Below are 25,275 nucleotides of genomic sequence, written 5' to 3' on the forward strand. Positions count from 1 at the left end.
CACTTTTTAAGTGTCAAAGATAATAATAAAAGTTATTTTTGAACTTTAAGTGTTGATACCGTATAAAACAAATTAGGACACATGGTATATTGTGTGCCTTCAAATCTAAGGTCATATGGAGCACTGTGAGCCTTCAAATCCAGCGAAACTTCCATAAAACGTTTCTCATTAAAAGAAACCCTCGTGCAGCCAAGATAAAGACCTATCGAAGACTCCTGCTAGTAGAAGACTTCTCCTAAGGAATACTACTAACAGAAGAAGAATTCCTAATAAAAGGACTCCTAGCAAAAGAGGGGCTCGACATAAACATTATATATAGACAAGTACGACCTCACTATACGGTACATTAACATCACTACATTATAAATGTTCCACTTCCTTCAACCCTTTAAAACCCTTGCTTACTTAAATATGAGAGTAGGTTCGCCGGACTTTGGCTCCTCTCTAACTTTCTGTTCCTTTTTGTAGGTATTTCACCAAAGGACTTAGAGAACACTTCAGAACAGAAATAATAAATATGAATTCTACGCTTTTAGTTTAATTGGTTTCTTTAAATATCCCCACTCATCCTTCCATCTTCATCTATGGTGTGGCTATTGTACCCACCATCGGACAAAAGGTAAACTATATTTCTCTCTATAAATTAGGTTGTTTTGGGTTGGATAGGTGGTAAAAAAAACCCAATACATATTGTTTCCCATCAAAAGCGGACTTCGTCCTAACTGAATTTAAAATTGCTTCACATTAAAGACATCAATAACAAAATTTTACTATTTCTTATATGTATAAATTACCACAATTGTGATCAAGTATGAATTAGTAAGTGGCAACTTAAAAAGTAAGAGTGTGCAGTATAAGTTAGAGAGTATAAGAAGGATTATATACAAAAGCAATTTAAGTAGCAAATGTAGAAAATAATTGGTTGGTAAGGCATAATCATAATAATTAATATCAAGATCAAACTTATGCTTATTTTAGATATTTCATTTTATATTATTATCTTCTACTAAGCTTTGCATTTTCCATTTGCAAATATAGATGCGACAAACCCACTTATGACTAATTATAATATACACAATTATTACTTCTCTTTATTTTTTTGTTCCGTTTTAGACCCAAAGAGTAAAAAAGTAGGAATCATTTAATTCTAGTTAGTTTTCTAATTATTATTTTTAATTAATGTTAAGCATAATATTATATATATATAATTAAAATATTAGAAAATTAAAAAATTCCAATCTGATTAATATTTTTTCCTCTACAAATTTGTTGGATTTATTCTAAAACTAAGACTGCCTTTTTTTAATGTTATTATTACCATTAACATTTTCAGTATGTATATGAATGTTGTTTCTATTCTTTAAATTGAAAGAATTCGAAAGCTTAATTATCTAGGGGGTTTAGGATGTCAACTATATATATAATTTGGGTAATTTTTGTTTCATGTAATGTAATAATTGCCTCAAATATATATCCTTCAGTAACACGACATTGTATACACAATGTAAATTTTCAGGCCTAAATAAGTTGATATTTGCTTTTAATTTAAGAAACAATTAAATCTAAACCCTGCATATTTAGAACAAATAATATTGACGTAAGTTATCTATATATGAGACAATTAATAAAATGAAATGCTTTACAGAATATTAATTAATTTTTAGGGACATATATGGTTGGTTGGTTAAGTTAGACTTTAATTTTTCATGTTATCATAATCATGGTTTAAGTTGAGTCGATCCACTAATATTAGATTCATGCTCCAAATGAATTGAGTGTCGGAGTGTGTTAAATGTTCCACGTTATATGACTCCTTATATGTGTAGGGCAATTCTCATCATTTGAGGCACTTTTTAAGGTAAGTTATGCCTTTGTTTCCATGGTATCAGAGTCCGAAATGTTCTTATTGCGTGTCTATGAAAAACGCTCTTTGTCGTTGTGCAGAATCTGATGAGTGAGTTGCATAAGTGGGTCCTCTAGAATAGATTGAGATGGGACGAGTATGCACGAACCTGCAACGAAAGTTTGCCAAGCGCTCCTACCCATATTGTTCGATTTAAAGAAGGAAGTCCATAAGTGGGTCTTCAAAAGATGTAAAAGGACAAGTATATGTAGGGAATCACACACTTATTTGGGAAAAACAAATAAAAAAGGGAAAGAGCTCCACTCAAGCAAGAGGACATTGCATGAATTCAATGGGGGAGAATGTCACTCCCAAATTCTGTGACACGTAGATGAGATGCTTGTTTGTTGAGATTTAATGTGGGATGTGAGATATCTATAACTAAGAGAATGTGTCGTAGATGTCACATATATTGAGTTAGGCATGTTGACCTATTACTTTAGGGAGCTTATTATTGGTTTTGGATTTGACTATGATGCATGAGCGTGCTATCTAAGCACTAAATTGGTTCAAAAGTTGTTCTTGTTTCCCTGATGAGCCCAAGGAGAGCGAAACCCATTAAGCATCAGAGATGGAAAAGTTTGAATCTTGAGCAATACGAGAGTCATGGAGTGCCACATGAGTGTTGCCTTGCACGAAAACTCTGACCCGTGACAAATGGTTCTTTGACTAAACAATTTACTAATACATGTTTTTATCATTTTGAAGAAGTTAGAGAACAAGAAGAAAAAAATGCATTCATGTAATTGTAAATGATTAAGAGATCATCATTGTCCATTTCTTGTACTTTATATTTGATGTTTTTCATGTTTATGGATGATATTACTATTTTAAGGAGAAATCCAAAAAATAAATCCGAATTAATAGTACGGGTAATCAAGTAGCGCAGATTACTAATGAGTGTTTGCAGCGAAAGAACGAAGATGTGATCTTGTATTACCGGTCACATAAATCTTGCCAAACTGATTCGGAAGGAGATACAATAGAACCAGAAACTAAAAGCAAACACAAGAGAGGAGAGAAATGGCCAGAGTTTTAGACAACTCGGGATATGCGCGCCTAGGATTAAGATTATGTGTGGATAACCCTTCATAGTTATTAATTAGGTCTTAATATAATTATCACATAATAATTTAATCTGATCCATATTAGTTACGAGAAAATAATATATTTGATGTGAATATATTTCCAACATCTCACAATCGCACGTAATGAAACAATATTCCTGACCTTATCTCGTTCATACTTACAAATAGTTTGTCGACCAACATACTGCCGAGAGATCTAGCTCTATACACCTGTTAAGATTATATAGCCTATCAATGAACATGTATCACAAAGTTGTATGCGTTATTCTAGATTCCATATCACATCCATTGTAATCCTTTTTATCTCTACAGTTCTCTATTATCATACTTACATACTTATGCATAATTAACGAGTTTTTGGAGCTAATGGAGTGAAGCTAAATTGCAACGTTTGTTTTCGTGGTCAAGCTCTATAAGGGGCTACTAGCTTTGTTTCTAGGAATGGTGATGGTGATGTCTTAGCATGTGGAGTTGCCTTACAAGTACCTGTTGGTTTATCACTGATGGTGAACTCTGAGCCATTCTTTTTGGTTTCTAATGAATGTGGTTTCCGCAAGATCTTTATCTCCTTCTATTGCAAAGTTGCCATTAATGAATGGTAACTACATCGATTCTATTGTTCAAGATATTTGAAAGGTAGTCATTTCCTTCGACTCTATCAAATTTATTTTCGAGAACAGATATCCCAACGAAGCAGTTCATTTTATTGCCAAATGGGATCTAACAGTAGTTCATCCTCAAATCTTATTTGATGATTTTCCTCCTTTTATTCTTGCTTGTACTGCTCATTACTTTTCTTCAGTTTTAAAAGCTTACCTTCTATGTAATTTTTTTTTTTTAAACTAAATCTCACTAATACTATCAAACATCATTTAGGTGGTTTATTTCCTAATTAGCTTATGATATGATGCATATGTACTATGTATATAATTTTAGTATTTATTAAATAATTCTATCATTTATAATAATTAAAATTTATTTTTTATTTTTTTTTACTGTGCATGATTTGAGAGATGAATAAATAAAGTTTGTATCTTATACGTACATATGGTACAAGTAGAGGGCAGGGCAGGGAAATTGAGCGGCTTTTATAGTTGTAAAAAGTCAGGGGTATCACGTGAAGCGTCTACTAATTATTTGTTCTATCTTCATATTCAGTTCAACAACAAATTATAATAATTGTTTGTTGTTTGTAACGCAAATCACTGTTACTTTTGGAAATTTATCTAACTACCTACCCACTTCCCTTCCTAATTAATTTAACCCTAGTTAAATCTGATCTACGTATACATCTAACAAATATAATAAAAAAAGAAATTAATATAGCAGTATAGGTATGTATTTTAGTGAACTTCTAGAATTAGTAGTTAGTGATTGTAAACTGATGATCATGATTCATGTCATTGCCAAAATTTAGTTATTTTTGTATCTTTCTTATCTTTGAATTTTTGCATACCGTTTTGTGCTTCTTCACATCTATTCAAGAGTCTAAACGCAATTAAATCAATTAAATAATTGATAAGGTTAATGATTAATATATCCTTTTTGTCATAGAATTTATTGTTTATTTAATAAATTAATATGCTTCAACGAATAATATTCATTATCTCTCATATATTTTACCTGGTAATTTTTTTTTTTTTTTTTTTTTTTGACAATTTTCATGATGATCTATGTGAAATTTAAGAGAAATTTTCTTATGAGCTCCGCATATCATATCATATAAATTGAGTTAATAATTTACATGATATATTTTAGAGTCCGAGATTTATAATTTAAGGTTTTTAGATTTAGATTTTAATTAAGATAAGTGGTGTTTTGCTTTTTATATTTTTTTTTTGACAACTATAGTTTTTTTTCTTTAATAGACCATGTATTAGACATAATTTATATTTATATGAGGATTTATTTTTTACTGCTTTCAAGTTGTGCTCGTAATTTTCTTATTTAATAAAATATTGACATTTTTCATAAAAAAAAACTAGGATAGCATCTGTTGTCAAATCTAGCTTTTATATATTTTTTTTACAAATTTAATTATAGATATAAAATTATTCTTGACTAGATAATGAAAAATCAAATAAAAATCAAATTTTTTTGGATAATGTATAAAGAACAAAATAGTTAACAGTTATGTTATTATTAGGTGTATTTGACCTTTTTGCAAAAATAATATTGTGATTTTGATTTATAACTTATGCACTTTGTAAATTCAAGAATTTTGCAAAATGTTGTCCTAATTTACTCAAATGGAAGCAATTTGGAGCAATTGAAAAGTCTAAATTTGCTTTCTAAAAAAATATGATTTTGAAAATTACCACTATATATAAGAGAGAACTTCTATGATGAACCGGGGTGCAATGGATCTAACCAATGAAAAGAGAAAATCATGCTATTTCATTGTGAGATTATTGGTGTAAGGAAAGAAAATGTACAATTGTCATGTTTCTATTGACAGGGTCCAATGAGCTGGGATCATAGTAGAATTTCTCATATATAAGGTATGCCTTTGCAAATTAACTAAACGACAAGTATTTTTTTAAAGAAATTGACTTACAAATCTTTTAAGTGCAATTTGTAGAAACCACATACCTCTGTTTGTGAGCTTTTAAATCACGAGACCATGTTTACAAATTTGACAAATCACATGTTTTTTTTTGTGGTTTACCCTTAATTTTAGGAGAGAAGTGTGAAATAAATTTTAAAAACCTCTTATGGTGATTGAAAAAAAAACCGTGTATATTATTGTTGTCGATTTTTTATTTCATTTAACATATCACATTCTTGTTTTCTACTTATAATTACTATTAAATTCATATACATGATAATAAGTATTTACATGGACATTTTTTTAGCACTTGAGATATGAATAATTATTGTATTATTGAATAAGTGTCGGATTATAAGTTTTCTAAATAAGAGATCTTAGATGGATGCCTAAGCGAGCTCCTCCTAAAGCTAATTCTGCTCTCAAAATCTCAAACTTGACAAGTAGAGATAAAATATCTCCTTTATATAACATTATCGAGATACACAAATGACATATTGCGTGGAGCCGTGTGGAATTATGAGAACATGATGATGTAATTAACATTAAAAATTAAAATTAGTGTATACATATATACAAAATCCTATAAGTAGCGTGTAGCAAACCATATTATAAAAATATGTAATGATGATTGAGGGACACCTATACCATGAATATAAATATGTCACACCAATTGCACTTCAACTTCTAACACTTATATATATATACTCATACTACTCAAGCTTTGGCACAATTACATTTTACCTGACTAACCTACTTCTTCTTTTCTAACTTCTCCACTTCCCTTCCATTTCGTGTGTCCATTTTGGAAGACCAATATGGCCCTGGATCATCATTCTTTGATTTTCACCTTTGGCATTCTAGGTATAATATTCCTTTCATTTTCATCACAATTTTCTACAATTTTTTCAAAATAGCACATTCTGATTAGCGTTTCTTACTTCTTCTGCTAGGCAACATAATCTCCATCGCAATGTTTCTTTCTCCTATGTGAGTATGCTTAATTAATTATAATTAATCCTTAATCTTAATTATAATTAGTTTATGAGATTTAATTTGTTAAATTACAGGCCTACATTTATTCGGGTATTTAAGAAGAAATCAACAGAAGGATTTCAATCAATACCATATGTGGTTGCATTGCTGAGCTGTATGCTTTGGATTTACTACGCTCTTCTCAAAGCCAATGATTATCTTCTTCTAAGCATCAATTCTTTTGGTTGTTTGGTTGAAATTGTATACATTTTTGTCTACATTTTATATGCACCAAAGCAAGCTAGGGTAATTAATTAATTAATTCTCATTTTGCTTAATATACTAATTGGAATATAATCATGATTAATGAAGTAATTAATTAATTAACTGCAGATGCTGACATTGAGGCTGGTTTTTGCGATGAATTTTGGGGGTTTCTTAATTGTGTTTATTCTTACACATTTCTTTACCAAAGGACCAAATCGCCTGCAAATTGTTGGATGGTTTTGTGTCTCTCTCTCCGTTGTTCTCTTCGCTGCACCTTTAACGATAATGGTGAGAAAATAACCGTGTTTATGTAAATCGTGTTATCGTATTAGTAAAATTAATTAAAATTGAATTTGTGTAGAGACTGGTGATACGTACAAAAAGTGTGGAGTTCATGCCATTTACCTTGTCATTTTTCCTAACGTTGAGTGCTGTAATGTGGTTACTCTATGGTATTCTCCTAAAGGACTTATACATTGGGGTAAGTTATTTCATTTCTTACATTTTTTGCTAATATTAATTGGTAATCTTTCACCATCATTATCAACTTTATATTATAATAGAAATAATTCAATTATTGAATTTAGTAGGAGTCAAGTAATATCTAAATGTATGAGGACGTAATAAATTCATCGTCTAGTTGGTTGACAAATATTATTTCTGTTTTTGGTGACAGCTTCCGAATATTTTTGGACTAGTATTTGGGATTGCTCAGATGATACTTTATGCAATATACAGTAGGAATGGGAAGAAGAAGTTGTCGAATTCTAAGGAAATTAATCCAGAAGAGCAAAGAAAAACTAATGGTGAATCTGTTGAATCTCTCAAGTATCAAGTCAAACCAGTTGATGAAATTTCTGTATGATTTTTTTTTTTTTTTCTTTCTAATTTCTACAGAATGTGATGAGTTGGGTGTTGAAAAATATATATAGCTATAAAAATGAATGTTTCCTATTATAGATAAATGTGGTGTTATGCTAGTTAAAGAATGAATTAATCATGGTTTGTTTGAAGTATATGGAATTAATTTTATTGGCCGCAAGCCGAGAAGGAATTGCAGTTTGGTAAATAATTAATGAGTTTGGTGCAGTTGGAGAAGCCAAACTAGAAAGTGAATTCCTAAATTTTACTTTCTTGGTTAACTTATAGTTTTCTACTACTTAATTGCTTCAGGTTTTGTACGTATAAATATGGACCCACCATATTGTTTAATTTCTGACAATTATTCATTTCATTAGTATAAGTTAGATTCATTCGAGAGCGCGTTGGCTCGTTTAATCCGTTCAAGACTACATCTAATAAATTAAATTTAGATATATATATAGGATGAATTACATACAACTCATGAATTACTAAATATTTATAATTATTTCATAATTAAAAAAGAAATTATTACTTTATCAAATATATCAATTTTTTTTTGCAACACCCGTACTTCACTTTTCTTTTTTCAAAATTATGATTTTCTGAATAATAAAAAAAAATATCTGAATTTGACAAAATAAAAAATAAAAGTATGAAATGATAAAAGTTGAGAGGCGGTTTTCGTTTTGAGTATACATGGCTAAAGGAACAAGGATTTCGGGAGATAGTTGAGGCGAGTTGGACTAGACAGAGCCGCTTTGAGGTTATGCTCAAACTAGATAACTGTGCAGAGGTGATGAATGGGGGGGGGGGTGGAATACCGGAGAAGGTTTGCGGCAAAAAAGTCGGGTTTAGTAAAACAATTGCAGTTCCTTCAGGACAAGGTTGGACGTCAACATGAGGTGTAGTATCTGAATGTGCAACGTCAACTTAATGTGGTACTGGAGTAGGAGGAACAATATTGGAAGCAGAGAGCCAATTTGTTTTGGCTTAAGTATGGGGACTCTGTGATTTCGGCACTCCGTGATGAAAATGAAGCATCTATAGACGACACAGGCTTGCTCGGATTACACATCAGTGAGTATTTCAAACAACTTTTTCTCTCCTTCACTTTTTACACAGACTGATATGGTAAACATTCTTGACAGAGTTGTAACTTGTGAGATGAATCTGGATTTAATTGTCCCTTTTAGAAGTGAGGAATTTGAAAGTGTTGTCTTTTTTATGCATGTTGATAAATCCTCGGGACCGGACGGATTGAGTCCGGGATTCTATCAGCATTTCTGGAAGTTGATTGGCGAGGATATATTTAATGCGAGTGTAGGCTGGTTGGAAAAAGTAGAATTTCCATCTAACCCTAATGATACTTCTATTGTCCTTATTCCCAAAATTGAAGTGCCCTTGTCAATTAAGGATTTTAGGCCCATATCCCTATGTAATGTATTGCATAAGATAATTGCAAAGGTTTTAGCTAATAAGCTAAAAGCTTACCTGCCTGATATTGTGCATGAGAGCCAATCTGCTTTTATCCCTAGAAGGTCTATATAATTGACAATGTGCAGATTGCCTTTGAGACTATACACTATATGCATAGAAACAATAGAGGGACTGGAGGAGAAGTTGCCCTTAAGATTGATATCAACAAGGTCTATGACATAATTGATCAGAGTTGATTGGGGTTTTCTAAAGGCAGTTCTAAATCGCATGGGGTTTAATGAGAAATGGGTCAAATGGATCATGCTATGCATCACTTCGGTCAATTATAATGTGTTGGTTAATCACGTACTCGACGGATCAATTACACCAGGTCGGGGATTGAGGCAGGGCGACCCACTTTCCCCCTATCTATTTATTTTATGTGCAGAAGTGCTATCAAAACTGATTGTGAGAGTTGAGGTTGAAAATAAGCTACAGGGATGCAGAATTTATAAAGGAGCTCCATCTATATCACATTTGTTCTTCACAAAACGATAGTTTCTTGTTCTTTGGAGCAAATAATGAGCAGACACATAATGTTGTTGCAATTCTGCACGAATACAAATTGGCTTCGGGTCAGGCTATCAACCTGAATAAATCTGGAATTTTTTCTAGCAAGAATGTCTCGGGTAGATTGCGAGAAGGAGATTAGTACGGTTTTGAATGTCACCCAACCACTCGACACGGGTCGCTATCTGGCACTGCCATCATTGATAGGCAGATAAAAAAGGAACATTTTCCTCTTTCTTATTGATAGATTGTGCAAGAGATTTAGTAGTTGGGGTTTTAGATTCCTATCCAATGCAGGAAAGGAGGTACTCTTGAAATCAGTAGCACAACATTGCCAACTTTTTGTATGAGTGCCTTTCTGATTCCCAAATCTATATGCGATGAACTACAACGTATGATGAATTCGTTTTGGTGGGGAACGAAGGAAGGAGGAAAAAGGAATATGCACTAGTTCGACTGGGCTACCCTTTGTCAAAGGAAAGACCAGGGAGGTCTAGGATTTCGGGACCTTCACTTGTTTAATTTATCACTACTGGGAAAGCAGGGATGGAAGCTGATTCAGTATCCAAATACACTAGTTAGTCGTATGTTCAAAGCTAAATACTTCGCTAATAACTCTTTTTATCCTCTAGATTAAGCAATAACCCTAGTTTTGTTTGGAGGAGTATTTGGGTTTTCGATATTGCTTTTGCGTTTATTGGTGTTATGTTTATTTGTTTTGTGTTTTTCAGTCAGCCGAAAGGCTAGAAGCTGCACTTATTGTTGAGGAAATTGAAAAACCATGCGAAATGGTATAAGTCACTCCAAAACTATATCGACGGGCATGGTATATATATATTAATTCCTTATTTGAGAAGTATAAGGAACAGGAGGAGGAGAGGGAGGATGTAAAAGAGGGAGAGGAGGTACAAAAAGTGGAACGACATGATGGGGTGGGGGGGGGGATGAGGAGGAGAATAGGAGAAACGAAAAGAGGTTTAAGAAGAATAAAGATGTACGTGAGGAAGAACAAACAAATATTGAAGAAGAAAAAAGGGCAATGATATATAGTCATATGCTGAAGTTTAAGTCGGAGGTTAATGTGGAGGTTATGTCAAAGTTGTTGGAAAAAAATGACGGAGTTGAAGGAGGAGCATATAAAAGAAATGACAGTGTTGAAGGAGGAGTATTAGAGTGATAACATTGTTGAGGGAGGAGCATAAAATAGATATAGCTGAGATGATAGCAAATACATCTATGGCTTCTCAATTTTGATGTTATAATACGATGATCATTTAATTTTAAAATAGAATATAAAAGTTTTTGAACTTTGAAAAACAGTAACATAAAAAACTAATTGATTGTTGACCATCATCAAAACCGATTGACCATGTAAAATTTCGATAAATCACATTCTTTGAGGGGCAATCATATTGTTAGTAACCTTAAAGTATTCATAGGTCATCATATTAATAAAGAAGTGTATTTACTTGAGTTTTGTGGTTAGTCAATATTTAGTTAATAGTTCTTTGGATATTTTTATCTTAATATATATCAAAGCTCAAATTAGTCTAATTTTGAAATTTAAGGATCATATTATTAACCTCAAAATTGAAGGGCTATGGATTTTTTTCGATGGATAAAATACACGGATGGACTCCACTTTATTAAAAACAGAAAATTTAAATTAATTCATTATGGCTTGTAATTTCATTTCCTTTCGTTTGTGTTTATGAATTGTTGCTATTGTTTTTTTTTTAACCTGAAAATGAAACTTAAATAGATGATGGATTCGCATCCATATGAATAGTGTTCACAAGCCATTCTGGCACAATAGTTGAAAAGAAATCGCTAGCATTGGAACAGGCAAGCCTAGATACCAAATGAGCCGCACTGTTCGCTAACCGAGGAATAAAACCTAATTTAAAAGATGAGATGGATCTTAGCAGGACTCGTCAATCTTCTACAATCATACCAAATTCAGAAATATCTTGCCTTTCAGAATGAATAGCATCTACCACAACCTTAGCATCAGATTCAAAAATAACAGCTGACAAACCCATATTAGCAAGCCATATCAAGCTCGTACGGATTGCAAGAGCTTCAATGACCCGTGGCTCCTTGATACTTGGTATAAGACTGCTACTACAAAATAAAAATACTCCCCTTTCGTCCCTAATAACCGCTCCCATACCGCTGCTCTTTAATTCGTTGAAGATAGCCCCGTCGATATTGCATTTGACAAAGCCCGAACTAGGCGTGATCCATCTCTGGTGAGGATTTGGCGGTAAGTGGTTGCCGCTCATCTGATCGCCCTGTGTGCGCGGGAGTAGCTGAACGGCCGTCGGCGGGATCGCCTGCATGTGCGTTGCTTGCATCTGTCGGATGCCCGAAGCTGGCGCCTTCTGTTGATAGGCCTTCCAGTCCTGAACAACCTCCAAACTGATTCGCCAACTCGTGTCTGCCGGCCACCATCTCATGTGCCACAAGACTCTGTTTCTGTGGTCCCAGATTGCTTTAAGCGCACAATAGATTCTGACTATTTCATCTAGATTTGAGTCGCGCAAGGCTTGAAGAAGCCACTCGTCAATGTGTCTGTTGTCTACTCTCGGCGCAGGAACTCCTGCTACACGCCAAATGTCACCTGCGAAACAAAAATCAACAAATAAATGGTTATCCGTCTCCTCTTGCTCCACACATACTGGTCATTCAGTTGAAATGGGGACTCTTCTCTGAGCCAACCGAGCTCTAGTGGGTAGGCATTTTGAACACAGCCGCCAAATAAATTGTTTCAGCTTAGGGGGAATCATCAACTTCCACAACCTCCTCCAACCCTCCTGGGCTCTGCTAGCTTCTACAAAACCCATACCTGACAAGTAGCCTGAATGAACATTATAGTGTCCATCCCTTGACCAATGCCAGATTCTCATATCTTCCCCTGCATTGTATGGCAAAATAATATCACTAATGGCCTGCACTTCCACTTCGCTAAAACATCCATTTAGTCTCTGCATATCCCACCCTCTCCCATTTTCAAGTAACAGGTCAGCTACCATCAAATTCTCCATTCCAGGGACCAAAAAGGAATTTATGCAAAAACCCTCTAGATTAGGAACCCATTCATCCTCCCAAACTCTGATTGATCTACCATTTTCCACTCTCCATCTAATACATGTTTTCAATATACTAATGCCTTCCCATATACTTCTCCAAACCATACTAGGATTATTGCCTAATTTGGAGAGAAGTAAGTCCTTCCTAGGGTAATATTTAGCTTTGAACATTTGACTCACTAAAGTATTTGGAAATTTTAGTAATTTCCATCCCTGCTTACCTAACATTGCTAGATTAAACATATGTAGATCCTTAAAACCCATCCCACCTGAATCTTTAGGTCTACACAATTTACCCCAATCAAACCAATGAATGTTTCTTCTACCCTCAGGTTTCATACCCCACCAAAAGGAATTCATTAATTTTTGCAGCTCATCATAGATAGATAAGGGTAAAAGGAACGTACTCATACAAAAGGTTGGCAAGGCTTGAGCCACTGACTTAAGCAGTACCTCTTCCCCAGCTTGGGAAAGGAAAAGAGAAAATCCTGCGTTTGGAGCGCCCAATGAGTGAAGGTAACCCCAGATACCTGCCTGTGTCTAGAGGAGTGCACACACCCAATAACGCTTTGATCTCTGTTCGCATTGGTTCAGAAACATTAAGGCTGAAAAAACCCCCTGATTTGCTCAAGTTTACTGCCTAACCCGATGCCACTTCATATTCTGACAGGATGTTCATGACCTTTCTAGGCTCATCAACAGTTGCCCCAAAGAACAAAAAACTGTCATCAGCAAAGAAGAGGTGTGTTACCGCCGGTGCCCTTCTACAGATCCTACAACCTGAAATAAGCCTTTCTTCTTCAGCTTTTCTGATAAGTTTAGATAAGACTTCAGCATACAGGATAAAAAGATAGGGAGATAGGGGATCCCCTTGCCTTAATCCTCTTCCAGGGACAACTTGATCAGAACAACCCCCATTTACTGCCACCTTGTATTTCACTGTTGTTATGCATAACATCATCCAGCCAATCCAGGTTTCATGAAATCCCATTCTGCCCATAACTGCTTTTAGGAATTGGGAATTGTTGTTATTGTTTAGGAGAAAAAGTTGAAAGGAAAAATTTGTTTCGAAAGGTAATTCTTACTTCTATTACAAATTTTAAATTTTAAATTTAGATTTAAATTTAATTAAAATATAAAGGGAAATTTAGTGGATGGACTAGGCCTAGATTGAGATTTCCAAATCTAGTCTGGCCCGAGCCCGATTATATTTAGAGGAATTACGTTAGAAATCAGTTTTTAATTTTCTTTTACAGTTTTGCAACTTCTTTTTATGGTTCTTATCATTTTCCATTTATTTTTTTATTCTTATCAAGCTCTCATTTTTCTATTTTTACTTTTGTCAAATGTAATTACAGTTTTTTTATTTTTTTCACCATGAATTTCTGTATGTAGTTTTAAATTTTAAGAATTTGATATTTTGAGAATTATTTTTGGAGTATAAGATACTTGTAAATAATTTAATTAATTATAATTATTATGTAACTTACCCTTATATTTAATAGGTTTGATTCTAGTCAAATGTTTTTGGATAGTCACTATAGAATTCACAATACAAGTATTGTTATAGGAGTGTGATTTATTCTAAACTTGTCACATATTACTAAATTCAAGAACAATAACTTCTACCTGAAAGAAAATCAAATGTAAATAACGGTATCAATGGTTAGAATTTAGATTTTCTTTCCTCATAAAACTCCATACATCTTTATAATTAATTTATGGCTGTCTTTCTTTCTTTATTTGTTTTTTTAGGAGGAGGTGACTTAGTATTTCATTTTATAGACTACACTTTCATGTATTATTTTTTTTAATAAATTTAAATTAACAAAAATAAAATTTAATTAATTCTTGACTAATTCAAGAATAACTATATATATATAAAGATCAATTATTTCGACAATTCGAAAACCAAACAGGTAAAAGCTATGTTATTGTTAGGATAAAGATAAAAATAAACCTTGTTTTTTTTGGTAGAAAAGGAAAAGAAACCTTGTAATTTTACCTTTTTGAAAATAAAGTCTCACGGTTTTAAAACTTTCAAATAGAGGTTTTTGATTTATACAGTTTGCAAACTCATGCATTCCATGAAAAACAGTTGTCGGAATTTACTCCAGATGGAAGTGATTTAGAGTATTAGGCCCTGTTTGTTTGGGGGAAAATATTCTGCAGGAAAATATTCTCTCAATTTTCCAGTGTTTGTTTGGGCAGGAAAATAAGTCAAAGGAAAATAAGTGGTAAGTCAATGGAAAATGAAGGAAGAAATAAGGGAAAATGTTTTACCCTTTTCAAAAGGGTAAAACATTTTCCTCAAAACATACGCGTTTAGAGAAAAATGGGGAAAACGTTAAAAAATGTAAAAATTCAAAAATATGAAACACGGAAAAACATGAATAACGTGAAAACGATACAAAACACGAGAATATGAAAAAAAACCCGCAAAAAACATGAAATTGTGAACAAACGTGAAAAACACAAAAACGCAAAAAAAAAAAGCAAACACTTGAAAAACACAAAACATGAACAACATGAAAAAGTGAGAAAACACGAATTATACAAAAACGTGAAAAATACAAAAAACACGAAAATGTGAAAAAATACGAAAAACAGAAAAACGCGAAAAATGCTAAAACACAAAAACGTGATAATAAGTGAAAAACGCGATAAACATGAAAAGACGAAAAATGCAAACAAAATACGAAAAAGTAACAAAATGCGAAAAATAAAAACGTGAAAAAGGGAAAAACCGAAAAACCGAAAAACTAAACGTGAAAACACGAAAAAATGAAGAAAAAATGCAAAAAAAAAAAACACAATAACGTTAGTAACACGAGAAAACGTACAAAAAATGCCAAAAATCTAAAAAAAAAACATTTTTCTGTGTTTTTAACATTATTTTTTTCACATTTTCGTGTTTTTCCACTTTTTTTTCCATGTTTTCACGTTTTTAATATTTTTTTTACTTTTCGTGATTTCGTATTTTTTCACTTTTTGTGTTTCTAACAAATTTTCACTTTTTATATTTGTGTTTTTTCACGTTTTTAGTGGTTGGAAAATATTTCCTAGTGTTGTAGCCAAACACCGGAAAATATTTTCCAGTGTTGTTACCAAACACAGAAAAATATTTTATTTTCTTGCACAATATTTTCCCTGCATAAAATTTTTCAGAACACAATATTTTCCCCCAAACAAACAGGGCCTTAAAAAGGATCACTTTGCAAATATTATCCAAATATAAATTCTGACTTTGCAAATTAATTAACGACAAATCTAACCTGTGCCATAAGGCACAGGTTTATTACTTTTTTTTAAAAAAATTAATGCATATGCGCTTCCCAAACTTCATTAAAATTAGAGTTTTTTTTTTCTCATAACAGTCACTCTTTTTTCTATTTCTTTCACTTAGCTTATGTGCGACTTGTGGCCCACGCCTCCTATTTGTTTAGGGTTTTACTACAATTACTTGAAATGCGGTTGGATAACATCCTTTTTCGATTGGGTATGGCGTCAACTATTCCTCACTGGTCTTCAAGAAAAAGACAGATTTAGAGCGCAAATCCAACTCAGGTGAGCAATTTCTCCTCTTGCTTCTGCTGGAAATAAAGTTTTTTCCCAGAGAATGCTATGCGTTCTCCACTTTCGGACCTCGCAAAGAGAGAACGGAATGGGATCGGGTGTTTTCACGTCTTACCGTAGTGCCCGCTTTGTCTTGATTCCAACTAGTGGTTAGCTGCTTTCTTACTCAACTGACAAAGAAGTAGTTCAAGAAGGAGTTCATCTTCCATTCCCCCTCCTCCTCCATCATATTGCATGGAACTGAAAATTTGGGGCAAAATTATCTTTGAGATAGTACAATTTTCTGCAAAATTACCAAATGAGTATAGTGCTTATTATTTTTATGTGAAAATATTAATTATGTTTTATTAATGGCAAATAATTAAGTCCCTGAACTTTGGCTGTTTTAATGATTAAGCATCTGATCATTTATTTTTCCACATTGAGCCCTTAATCATTGATTCTATTATGGATTGGATCCTTATTTAACTTTTTCATCGAGTTTGGACTGCATACATCGTTAGGGCGACTCGGCTTGTTGACATGGACAAATAAAAATATAAGAGTTCCTTGACTAGGAGAGATAAAAATTAAAAACTAAAACGAAATTAGAATTCGGCTTATGATTTTCAACATTAGAATCGCCAAATCGATCTTTTCAACTCCTAAACTCGACGGAAAATTTAAATAAGGGCCAAATCCATAACAAAATCAATGATCAAAGACTCAATGTAGAAAAATAATTGATTAGGGGTTTGATCCTTAAAACAAGTAAAATTTAGGGACTTAATTATGCTTTTTGCTTTTATTAATAGTATATGATTATCTTAAAAAACTAAATATTAAGAGGTATTAATTATACCTTAACCTATGCCATAAGGCATAGGTTAGCCGGACCGATTAATTAAACCACTAGTATTATCGAAAAATTGACTTACAAATTCTTTAGCTGCAAACTACACAAACCAAACCAGATACCTCTATTTCCAACTTTTTAAACTATATGACTGTGTTTACAAATCAGACAATTTACACTTTTTTTTTGTATTTTGACTTTATTTTTAAAAGTGAAGGTGTGAAATAAATTTTGGAGTATTGTGCTACTGTTGTTGTTGAGAGACGGTGATTGAAAAAAGGAAATGGAGGCGCTTAGGCCAAACCACTTTTGTTTCGGCCATTAATTTTTATCCTCACTATTATTATTTTTTAGCAGAATTAATTTCCACTAATTCAAATGATTTTTTTAAATCAATTTAAATTCCAACCGACATCGCTCTTTATGAACAATCATCTCTCTCTTCAGAAATAGTCATCTCCATTCATGAACAGTTGTGTCCGTTCGAGTTCTAGTAATACAGAATCGAAATGTCTAATTTCGGATACTGAAAAAACGAATTTCCAGTTTTATTGCTTCTTTTATGTTCATACTGTTCCATTTTTCTGCTCCAACTACAACAATTTACGTACAGTAAGACAGGGACGAATCCAGGATTTGTACGTAGTGGGGGCAAACTATATATGCCGTGTAAAAAAATCATATAAAAAATTAATAGAACATAAATAGACAATTTCAATTACATTATATTAAAATAAGTCAATGAATATTTTTCAACTTTAAGAAGTCAATAGATCACTTTAAGCAAGTTTAGAAGAAGTCAATAGATCATTTTAATCAAGTTTAGAAGACTGAGTATTAAGTCAATTAATATCATTCTACTTTAGTAACACGTATAAATTGGATTGTTATTAATTTCTAAATTGCTCAATTGCTAAGTTGGAATTGCTAAATATAAAAAAAGCCACAATATAAATTGCTAAACAAAAAGTAGTGCAAAAAAAAATATAAATTGCTCAATCAACATATAACATCAAACACTAAACAAACAAAGTACATTAAAATATAAAGGCAAAAAATATATTTAAGCCCCTGAACTTTGACTGTTTTAAGGATTAAGTCACTGATCATTTATTTTTCCACATTGAACCTTTGATTTTTGATTCTATTACGGATTAGGCCCTTATTTAACTTTTTCGTCGAGTTTGAACTGCATACATTGTTAGGGCGATTCCGCTTGTTGACATGGACAAATAAAAATAAGAGTTCCTTGACTAGGAGAGATAAAAAAATTAAAAACTAAAATGAAATTATAGAAATTAATTTACTGTACATTCTTCCAAACTCGATTTTTTTCCTCTCCCATTTTGTGATTTTCAATATTAGAATCGCCAAATCGATCTTCTCATCTCCTAAACTCGACGGAAAAGTTAAATAAGTGCCAAATCCATAACAAAATCAATAATCAGGGATTCAATGTGAAAAAATAATTGATCAGAGCTTGATCCTTAAAACAGGTAAAATTTAGGGACTTAATTATGCTTTTTGCAAAATATAAAAAGAGCAAAAATCTAAAAAGCAACTAAATAACAATTACAGCAAAATATAAAAAGGAACCAAAATAGCCATATTTTTTGAAATAGTAGTTAACGGCAAAATATCAAAAAGAACCAATTAAGTTAATAAGTAAAGAAAATATTAAGTTAGGAATTCATAATAACTTAATAAACAATTAAGTTAAGAATTAAAGAAAGTATTGGACAGTAAAAGAAAAAGAAAAAAAAAACATGAATTCATGAAAAGAAAATGAATGAGAGAGAGGGAGTTGAGGGTAATAATAAGAGTTCAATTTCAGGAGAGATCTTGTCTAGGGATTTAGGCTTCAAATCAAATATTTGGGGATTTTACAGATTTACTCGGACAAAATGAATGAGAGAGGGAGAGTTGAGGGTATAATTATAATTTTCCTTTTATTCCTTCTAAAGCAAACGGGGTAGTTCCATGTTAAAAAGAAATAAACAAATTTACAATTATATCCTCACATATCATCTTCTTCCTCTCGATATAGTTTTCAAGTTCCAGCAGCTTTCTTCCTTCTGCAACAATGGGGGCAAAGCTCAAATCTTCAAAAATTTTTTACAGGATATTATTTATTTATAGATCTCAGTGGGGGCAAGTGCCCCCATTGCCCCCACTGTAGATTCGTCCCTGCAGTAAGAGTTCGCTTATGTAATCTGCTATATCCCGAGTGACGATCGTTAATAGCAACAAAATCTGTCTTAAAAAAGACTGCTAGTACATGCTTTAGATTTCTCTATTCTTATTCTTCCTAACGGTTTATAAATCATTTATACACTTTCATGTTCTTTCACTTAATTTTTATTACTCTAGTTTTACTATTATTATATGTTCATATATCTGTTTTATTTTTGATTAATCATTTCCAACAGAATGCATTATCATTATATAAGAAAATTACGAGTTATTTGAATGAAGAACAAATTCTATCCCAAAACCATGCATTTATATTTGGCACTTTGGACAAAAGGAAATAAAAAGAAGTAATTTTAATTTAAATTTAGGTGAGAGTCGAGCGTGCAAGTAACTTTCAAAGCCCACTTAGGAATTTCTGCACTTTCTAATTTTAACTCCTTCAATTCTATCACTATATCACACGTGCAAACCACTATCAACATAAATATCTTCCCTAAAAATTGTTAATATAGTTTAGATTAGAATGCAAACCATGTAATTATTAAAATGATAAGTGACATAGTTAGCGTCATGTTTCTTTAATTAATGATTTGATATAAGATCTACTAATTAGCTAATCTTACCATTTCATCCTGCTCTATACTCTAATCTTCACCTAACACATGTCTAGTTTCACTTTAATTAATGCATTTCATAATTAATTTCATTAATAAGTAATAGTTCATGTAGGACATCCTTTTCCTAGTATGTCTAGGACTCATCTCTAATTTAGAGGCTAATTTTTTTTTGGAAACACACCAATAAATTTTGTGGTTGGGCGGATTTATAATGAAAATGATGTGGTTTAAAAGTTTGTAAATAAATATATAGGTTTTGTGAAATTTGCAATTAAATGAAATATGAGTCAATTTTTCAATCAAACAATACTTATAGTTTATTTAATTTGCAAAGTCAATCATTGTATTATGAGTAATTTGTAAAATCAATCTTTTTAATTGTTCAAATCGTTCTATTTTTGGATAAATAGTTACAAGAATAATTTTTAACAGAATGACTTAATTTGTAAACTGCACAAAGTACAAAACCTTTTTTTACAAACTTAATACACAAAGCACAAAACCCCCTTTTTGTAAACTACACAAATCACAAACCAGTCAATATTTTTATACTTTTTTTTTCATTATTTTTCCGAGTTCATTATGTATACTATTTCCTTCTTGCTTATGATTCTTTTCCTTTTTAGATAGTTATCAAACACTATTTGAAACTGCATTATTTCTTGGTTTCTTTGATCCTTCAACATCAAATGATATAAATAACTTGCAACTTTTTTTAGATGTTTATCTAAAAATGGTTCTTTGATCTATGCTTCCGCAAACATACGATGGTGTACTACGTGAAAAACAAACGATGATCAAGTAATTTTCATTTATGAATACATGAGAGTACTTACGATGATGTACTACGTGAAAAACAAACGAGGATCAAGTAATTTTCATTTATGAATACATGACAGTTATAAAGATGTTTCTAACTATTTATATAAACTATTCTTGAAATAACAATTTCTTCATGCTGCATCAGCATGACAGTTACAACCTCATCTATAATTACAATATCTTCATCTTGCAATTATGTTGATGATCAATTGCTTCTCTGCTAATGACACTCAGCTGCTCATTCTTCATTCATTTCAACAGGCTCCCCTCAAATGATCCCTTACAATGTAGCAATCAATATCCAAATGTTTTCATTTCTCATGGAAAACTTGATTTGCTGCTACACGAATTGTAATCTTCTTCATGTTGCAAAGTTTGTTGATGATCAGCTACTTATCTACTCATAACAATCAATTTTTTATTCTTTATTCATTTCAACATACTCCGCTCAAAATGAAGGAGAGATTGCATACAATCTCATCTTCAACAGTGTTGCATTCATTTTATTAGAGGATAAAGGTTTGTTGAATAAATTAGCCACTTGATGAGCTGAATTAGTATACGGGGTGGCTATAAAACCTGATGCCAAATGATCTCTTACAATGTGGCAGTCAATATCTATACTGTTTGACTCTTTCGTGGGAAATACGGGCGTGCTAGAGAATTATAGTATTCTCGAAATATGGAATAAAAATGCGTTTACTAACTTTAACTTCTAATTATCAAACGATTGTGAGGAATAAAGAGATTATAAAGTTCCTAAGGATTCGATTATCAAAACGATACCGACCTTACATAAATGATTGAACAACAAAGAAAATAAAATTGTAATGGAAAAATAAACGAACTTTGAACTTGAAAATTGAAACTAAGGAAATAACTGAGAAATCTAAAAATGTCGAAGTCTAGAAAGAAATGGCTAGAGTTTTGCTTGAGTGTGTGTTGAGTTGTCCTTTTTTCATCGTGATTTTTGCCTTTTATAGATTTTGGTAGTAACTTACTATTGTTTCCACCAATCCACGTTCTCCACCATATTAAGTAATCACTTCACTTTAACTTCCACGATAGATTGATACTGACACTTTCTAACTTTTCTGCTTTTATTGGCTCACAAAATACACGTTATAAATATTAAATGGCCTCATGATCCCTTTGGTTTACCTCAAGTATTCCATGATGTTTACTTTAGAAAGTTGGTTTCCCCTGAGGTACAGTCTAGGAAGTTTCCCCGGAAGTTCATTCTAGGAAGTTGGCTTCTCTTAATGTTCACTCTAGGAAGTTGGTTTCCCTTGAGGTGCTCTATAGGAAATTCTAAATGAACGGTGCATCAGAAAAACATAAAAAAGTTTTCTAAAATGAAAAGTGTCCTAAACATGCATTTTAAGAAAAAGTTTCCAAAAAAGAAAAGTTTATCCCATGAAAAGTGTACACTAAGGTATGCATCAAGAATACTTTATTTTTGGCGCAAAAAATGGCTCCCCATAAGCATGAATTTGAGGAATATAAATTTCATGCTTGATTCTTCAAATTGTGTCAGCTTTTAAAGGTGTCACATGATAATTCTTTAGGTGACACCAAAATATAGGTCGTGAAGTCTGCCTTGTGTCACTTTCATGCTAATATCTCATTTTCTCATATGGATGATTGCTCACCAGCCTCTAAGATGACCTAGTTGATACATATTGGAGTTGAAATAATTTATTGAATCCCGCCACTTTGATTACTTTTACATTGATCTTCTCTTTTGACTTAAGTTTCCCTCCAACTTCACCTCATACTTCTCCCTCAACTTAGCATCTCATCGCTGCCTTTTTTCTTGGCTTCTGAAACTCAAATTGGCCAACTTGATGGAGGCCAAACTCATATAGTTTTTGGACAGCTTCTCGGACGATCTCTATAGTAACTAGGGGAATCTGTTGAGGGATGTCAATCTTTTTATGAACATAAGGCACATGAGGAATTCTTGTGTTTCTCCCATTTTCTTTATAGCTGTCCCACATATATCCAATGATATGGTGGCCTCCTTCCTCCTCGAGATATGATGTTGTGTGGGAGGTAGAATTAGTGTTTTAAAAAATATTGAGGAGCATGTCACTTACTAGAATTTTCTTGGCTTGCTGAATTAACGACCTTTTGTAAGATGACCTCCTCCATCAAGGGCAAAATCTGAAATTTCTCATCGCTGGACACACCACATCCTTCATTAGACTCCAAGGAGCCTTGAGGACCATGTTTTCCTCCATTCATGATGACTCTTGGCTGCGATAGCTTTTGGAGTATCTTATCCATATTCTGATCCATGTCCTCAAAGCTTCGAGGTTCGTTTCAATGGAACTGAAATATCTCTTCAAGAATGGTGAATTTTGGATCTCTATAGAGGTTCATAATTGTCCTTTGTGGCTAACATTCTTCTCTCCTTCAATTCGTCCCACCAAATGTGGAACATCGCCTGTTGCCATAATATCTTCTTCTTCGAAGCTGGCTGTTACAGGATCTTATTGTGATAGAGTCTCACTAGACGTGCCAATTTTTGCTTGGCTTTTTTTTATGGAAAATGGGGATGTGCTACATAATTATAGTATTCTCGAACTTTGAAATTAAACAGAATGCGCCTTGTGACTTCTAAAATTATACGACTGTTAGAAATAAAAGAGACCTTAAAAATTTCCTAAGGTTCTGATGATCAAAACGATACCATCCTAAGAAATACTTAAACAACAAAATAAAATAAATTGAAAGAAAATGATGTGCTTAGATTGAAATTAAATTAAATGTTTATAGACTCAGAAATAAAATTGAAAAGGAAAAATTGCACTGGAAATTCTAAAAATCCTGAAGTCTAAAAAAAATTGTTAAAGTTTTGCTTGAATGTATATTGAGTTGTCAATTTTTCATCGTGATTTCTGCGTTTTGTAGATGTTGGAAGTAACTTTCTATTGTTTCCATCAATCTATGTTCTCCACTGTATTGATATGATTGTATCTTATTTTATTAGACGTCATGTTTTTATTGATTTGGTATACCACTTGTGGTATGCCGAGCATATACTAAAATTACTCCAGAACAAGTTACTGTGTTATTGATGAGGGCATCCCTTCGCTAAGTCCGAGCCCGGAACCAAGAGATGAAACAACGAGAGTCAGGCCACACAACGAAGCACGCGAGGCGTAGATGACTCCTTTACCGAACAATTGTCCAGCACCCAAGTCACGCGGGGCGTATCTCCTAGTACGCGGGGCGTAAGAACAGAGTCCGGAGTGAAGAGTGTCCAGGAGGTCGAGCACGCGGAGCGCAACGGAGGGGACGCCACGCGTAAAGCCCACCAAGGAGGATCATCACGACCAGAAGCTACAATACGCGGAGCGTGACTCCAGGAACGCCGCGCGTACAATCCCTTCGAAGATGTCCAAAAGCTTAGTACCCAAGTTACGCGGGGCGTACACTAGCCTACGCGGGGCGTATTCTGCCTGGACAATACTTCTCCTCCAAGTTCTTACTAAGAGGGGACCATTCCTGCTGATACTTAATTACAGTTTTGCCACTCAACCATTATTACTAGATTGCCATGAACTCTTCCCTTCCCACTTTACCCTTATGCACATGCTTTACCCCAAAACCTATTCATAGGCTTTTGGTCTTTACCATTGTTTTGTTGGAAGGTATTTAAACCCTTCTCTTTGTAATGTTCTCTAACTTTTGATATATTGAATTAAAGAAGCCTCCATTGAAGCACCAAGGTTCATCCTTATGGGTTAATCCAACCTTCTAGTTAAGTTAGAGGAGATTGCATTTTTTGTTGGTTTACGATTAAAACCTCCAATCGATTTCACTCTACATCAGTTATAATGTATTTTATGTGATGATGTATGATATAGATAATATAATAATTAGGTAAAACAAACCGTGTCTAAGTGGATTGTTTCTCCGAATTGTATCGCTGCGTTAGAAATTGATGAATTAAAGAAGGTGTAATTATTGTAATGATTTGTCATCACTGTGATTAGGAAAGGTGTAAAAGAAGAAGCAGATACTTATTAGAAGTGAATTACGAGTGATAGGTACTTACTATGTAAAAGTAGGAAAGCTGTTTGAATCTGTTGTTTCGATGAACGCGTATTATTGACAGGTGGTGGCGTCATTAGAATGTTACACGTGGCCTTAGCTGATGACGAGGCATGCCAAATCCATGCAATAATCAGGTAAACTATTTAATGGTGATGATTGGGATCAGCTTTCGACAATAAACGACAAATTAAAGAAACGGAAAAAAGATTACAAAAGGATAAAATCGTAAAGAGATTATCACGTGAAGGGTGTATGATTAGAAGGAGTAGGGTTGGGAGAAAAGCATTTCATTTTTTTGGCATCTTCTACGTAACGTAAGACGGGGTAAAATAGTAATTTGATACACCCGGCAGTCGGCGCACACAAAACAGCAGCCATTTTACCTTTTTCATGCACCGAAATTACTATAAATACGTCACGTCCCTGTTTATCTGCTGCATGAGT

At 33.0% G+C, this 25,275-nt stretch overlaps 1 protein-coding gene across 1 annotated transcript; it reads left to right on the top strand.

The window, feature by feature from the left end:
- The first annotated feature begins 6,222 nt into the window (after positions 1-6,222).
- On the top strand, positions 6,223-7,794 carry LOC136227963 (bidirectional sugar transporter N3-like). The gene is made up of 6 exons (XM_066016766.1): positions 6,223-6,403; positions 6,493-6,529; positions 6,610-6,820; positions 6,908-7,069; positions 7,143-7,262; positions 7,458-7,794. The coding sequence occupies exons 1-6, from the start codon at positions 6,358-6,360 to the stop codon at positions 7,644-7,646; spliced, it is 765 nt and encodes a 254-aa protein (XP_065872838.1). The 5' UTR covers positions 6,223-6,357; the 3' UTR covers positions 7,647-7,794.
- The last annotated feature ends 17,481 nt before the right edge of the window (positions 7,795-25,275 follow it).

This window comes from Euphorbia lathyris, chromosome 1 (genome assembly GCF_963576675.1).
Source record: "Euphorbia lathyris chromosome 1, ddEupLath1.1, whole genome shotgun sequence".
NCBI classification, from domain to species: domain Eukaryota; kingdom Viridiplantae; phylum Streptophyta; class Magnoliopsida; order Malpighiales; family Euphorbiaceae; genus Euphorbia; species Euphorbia lathyris.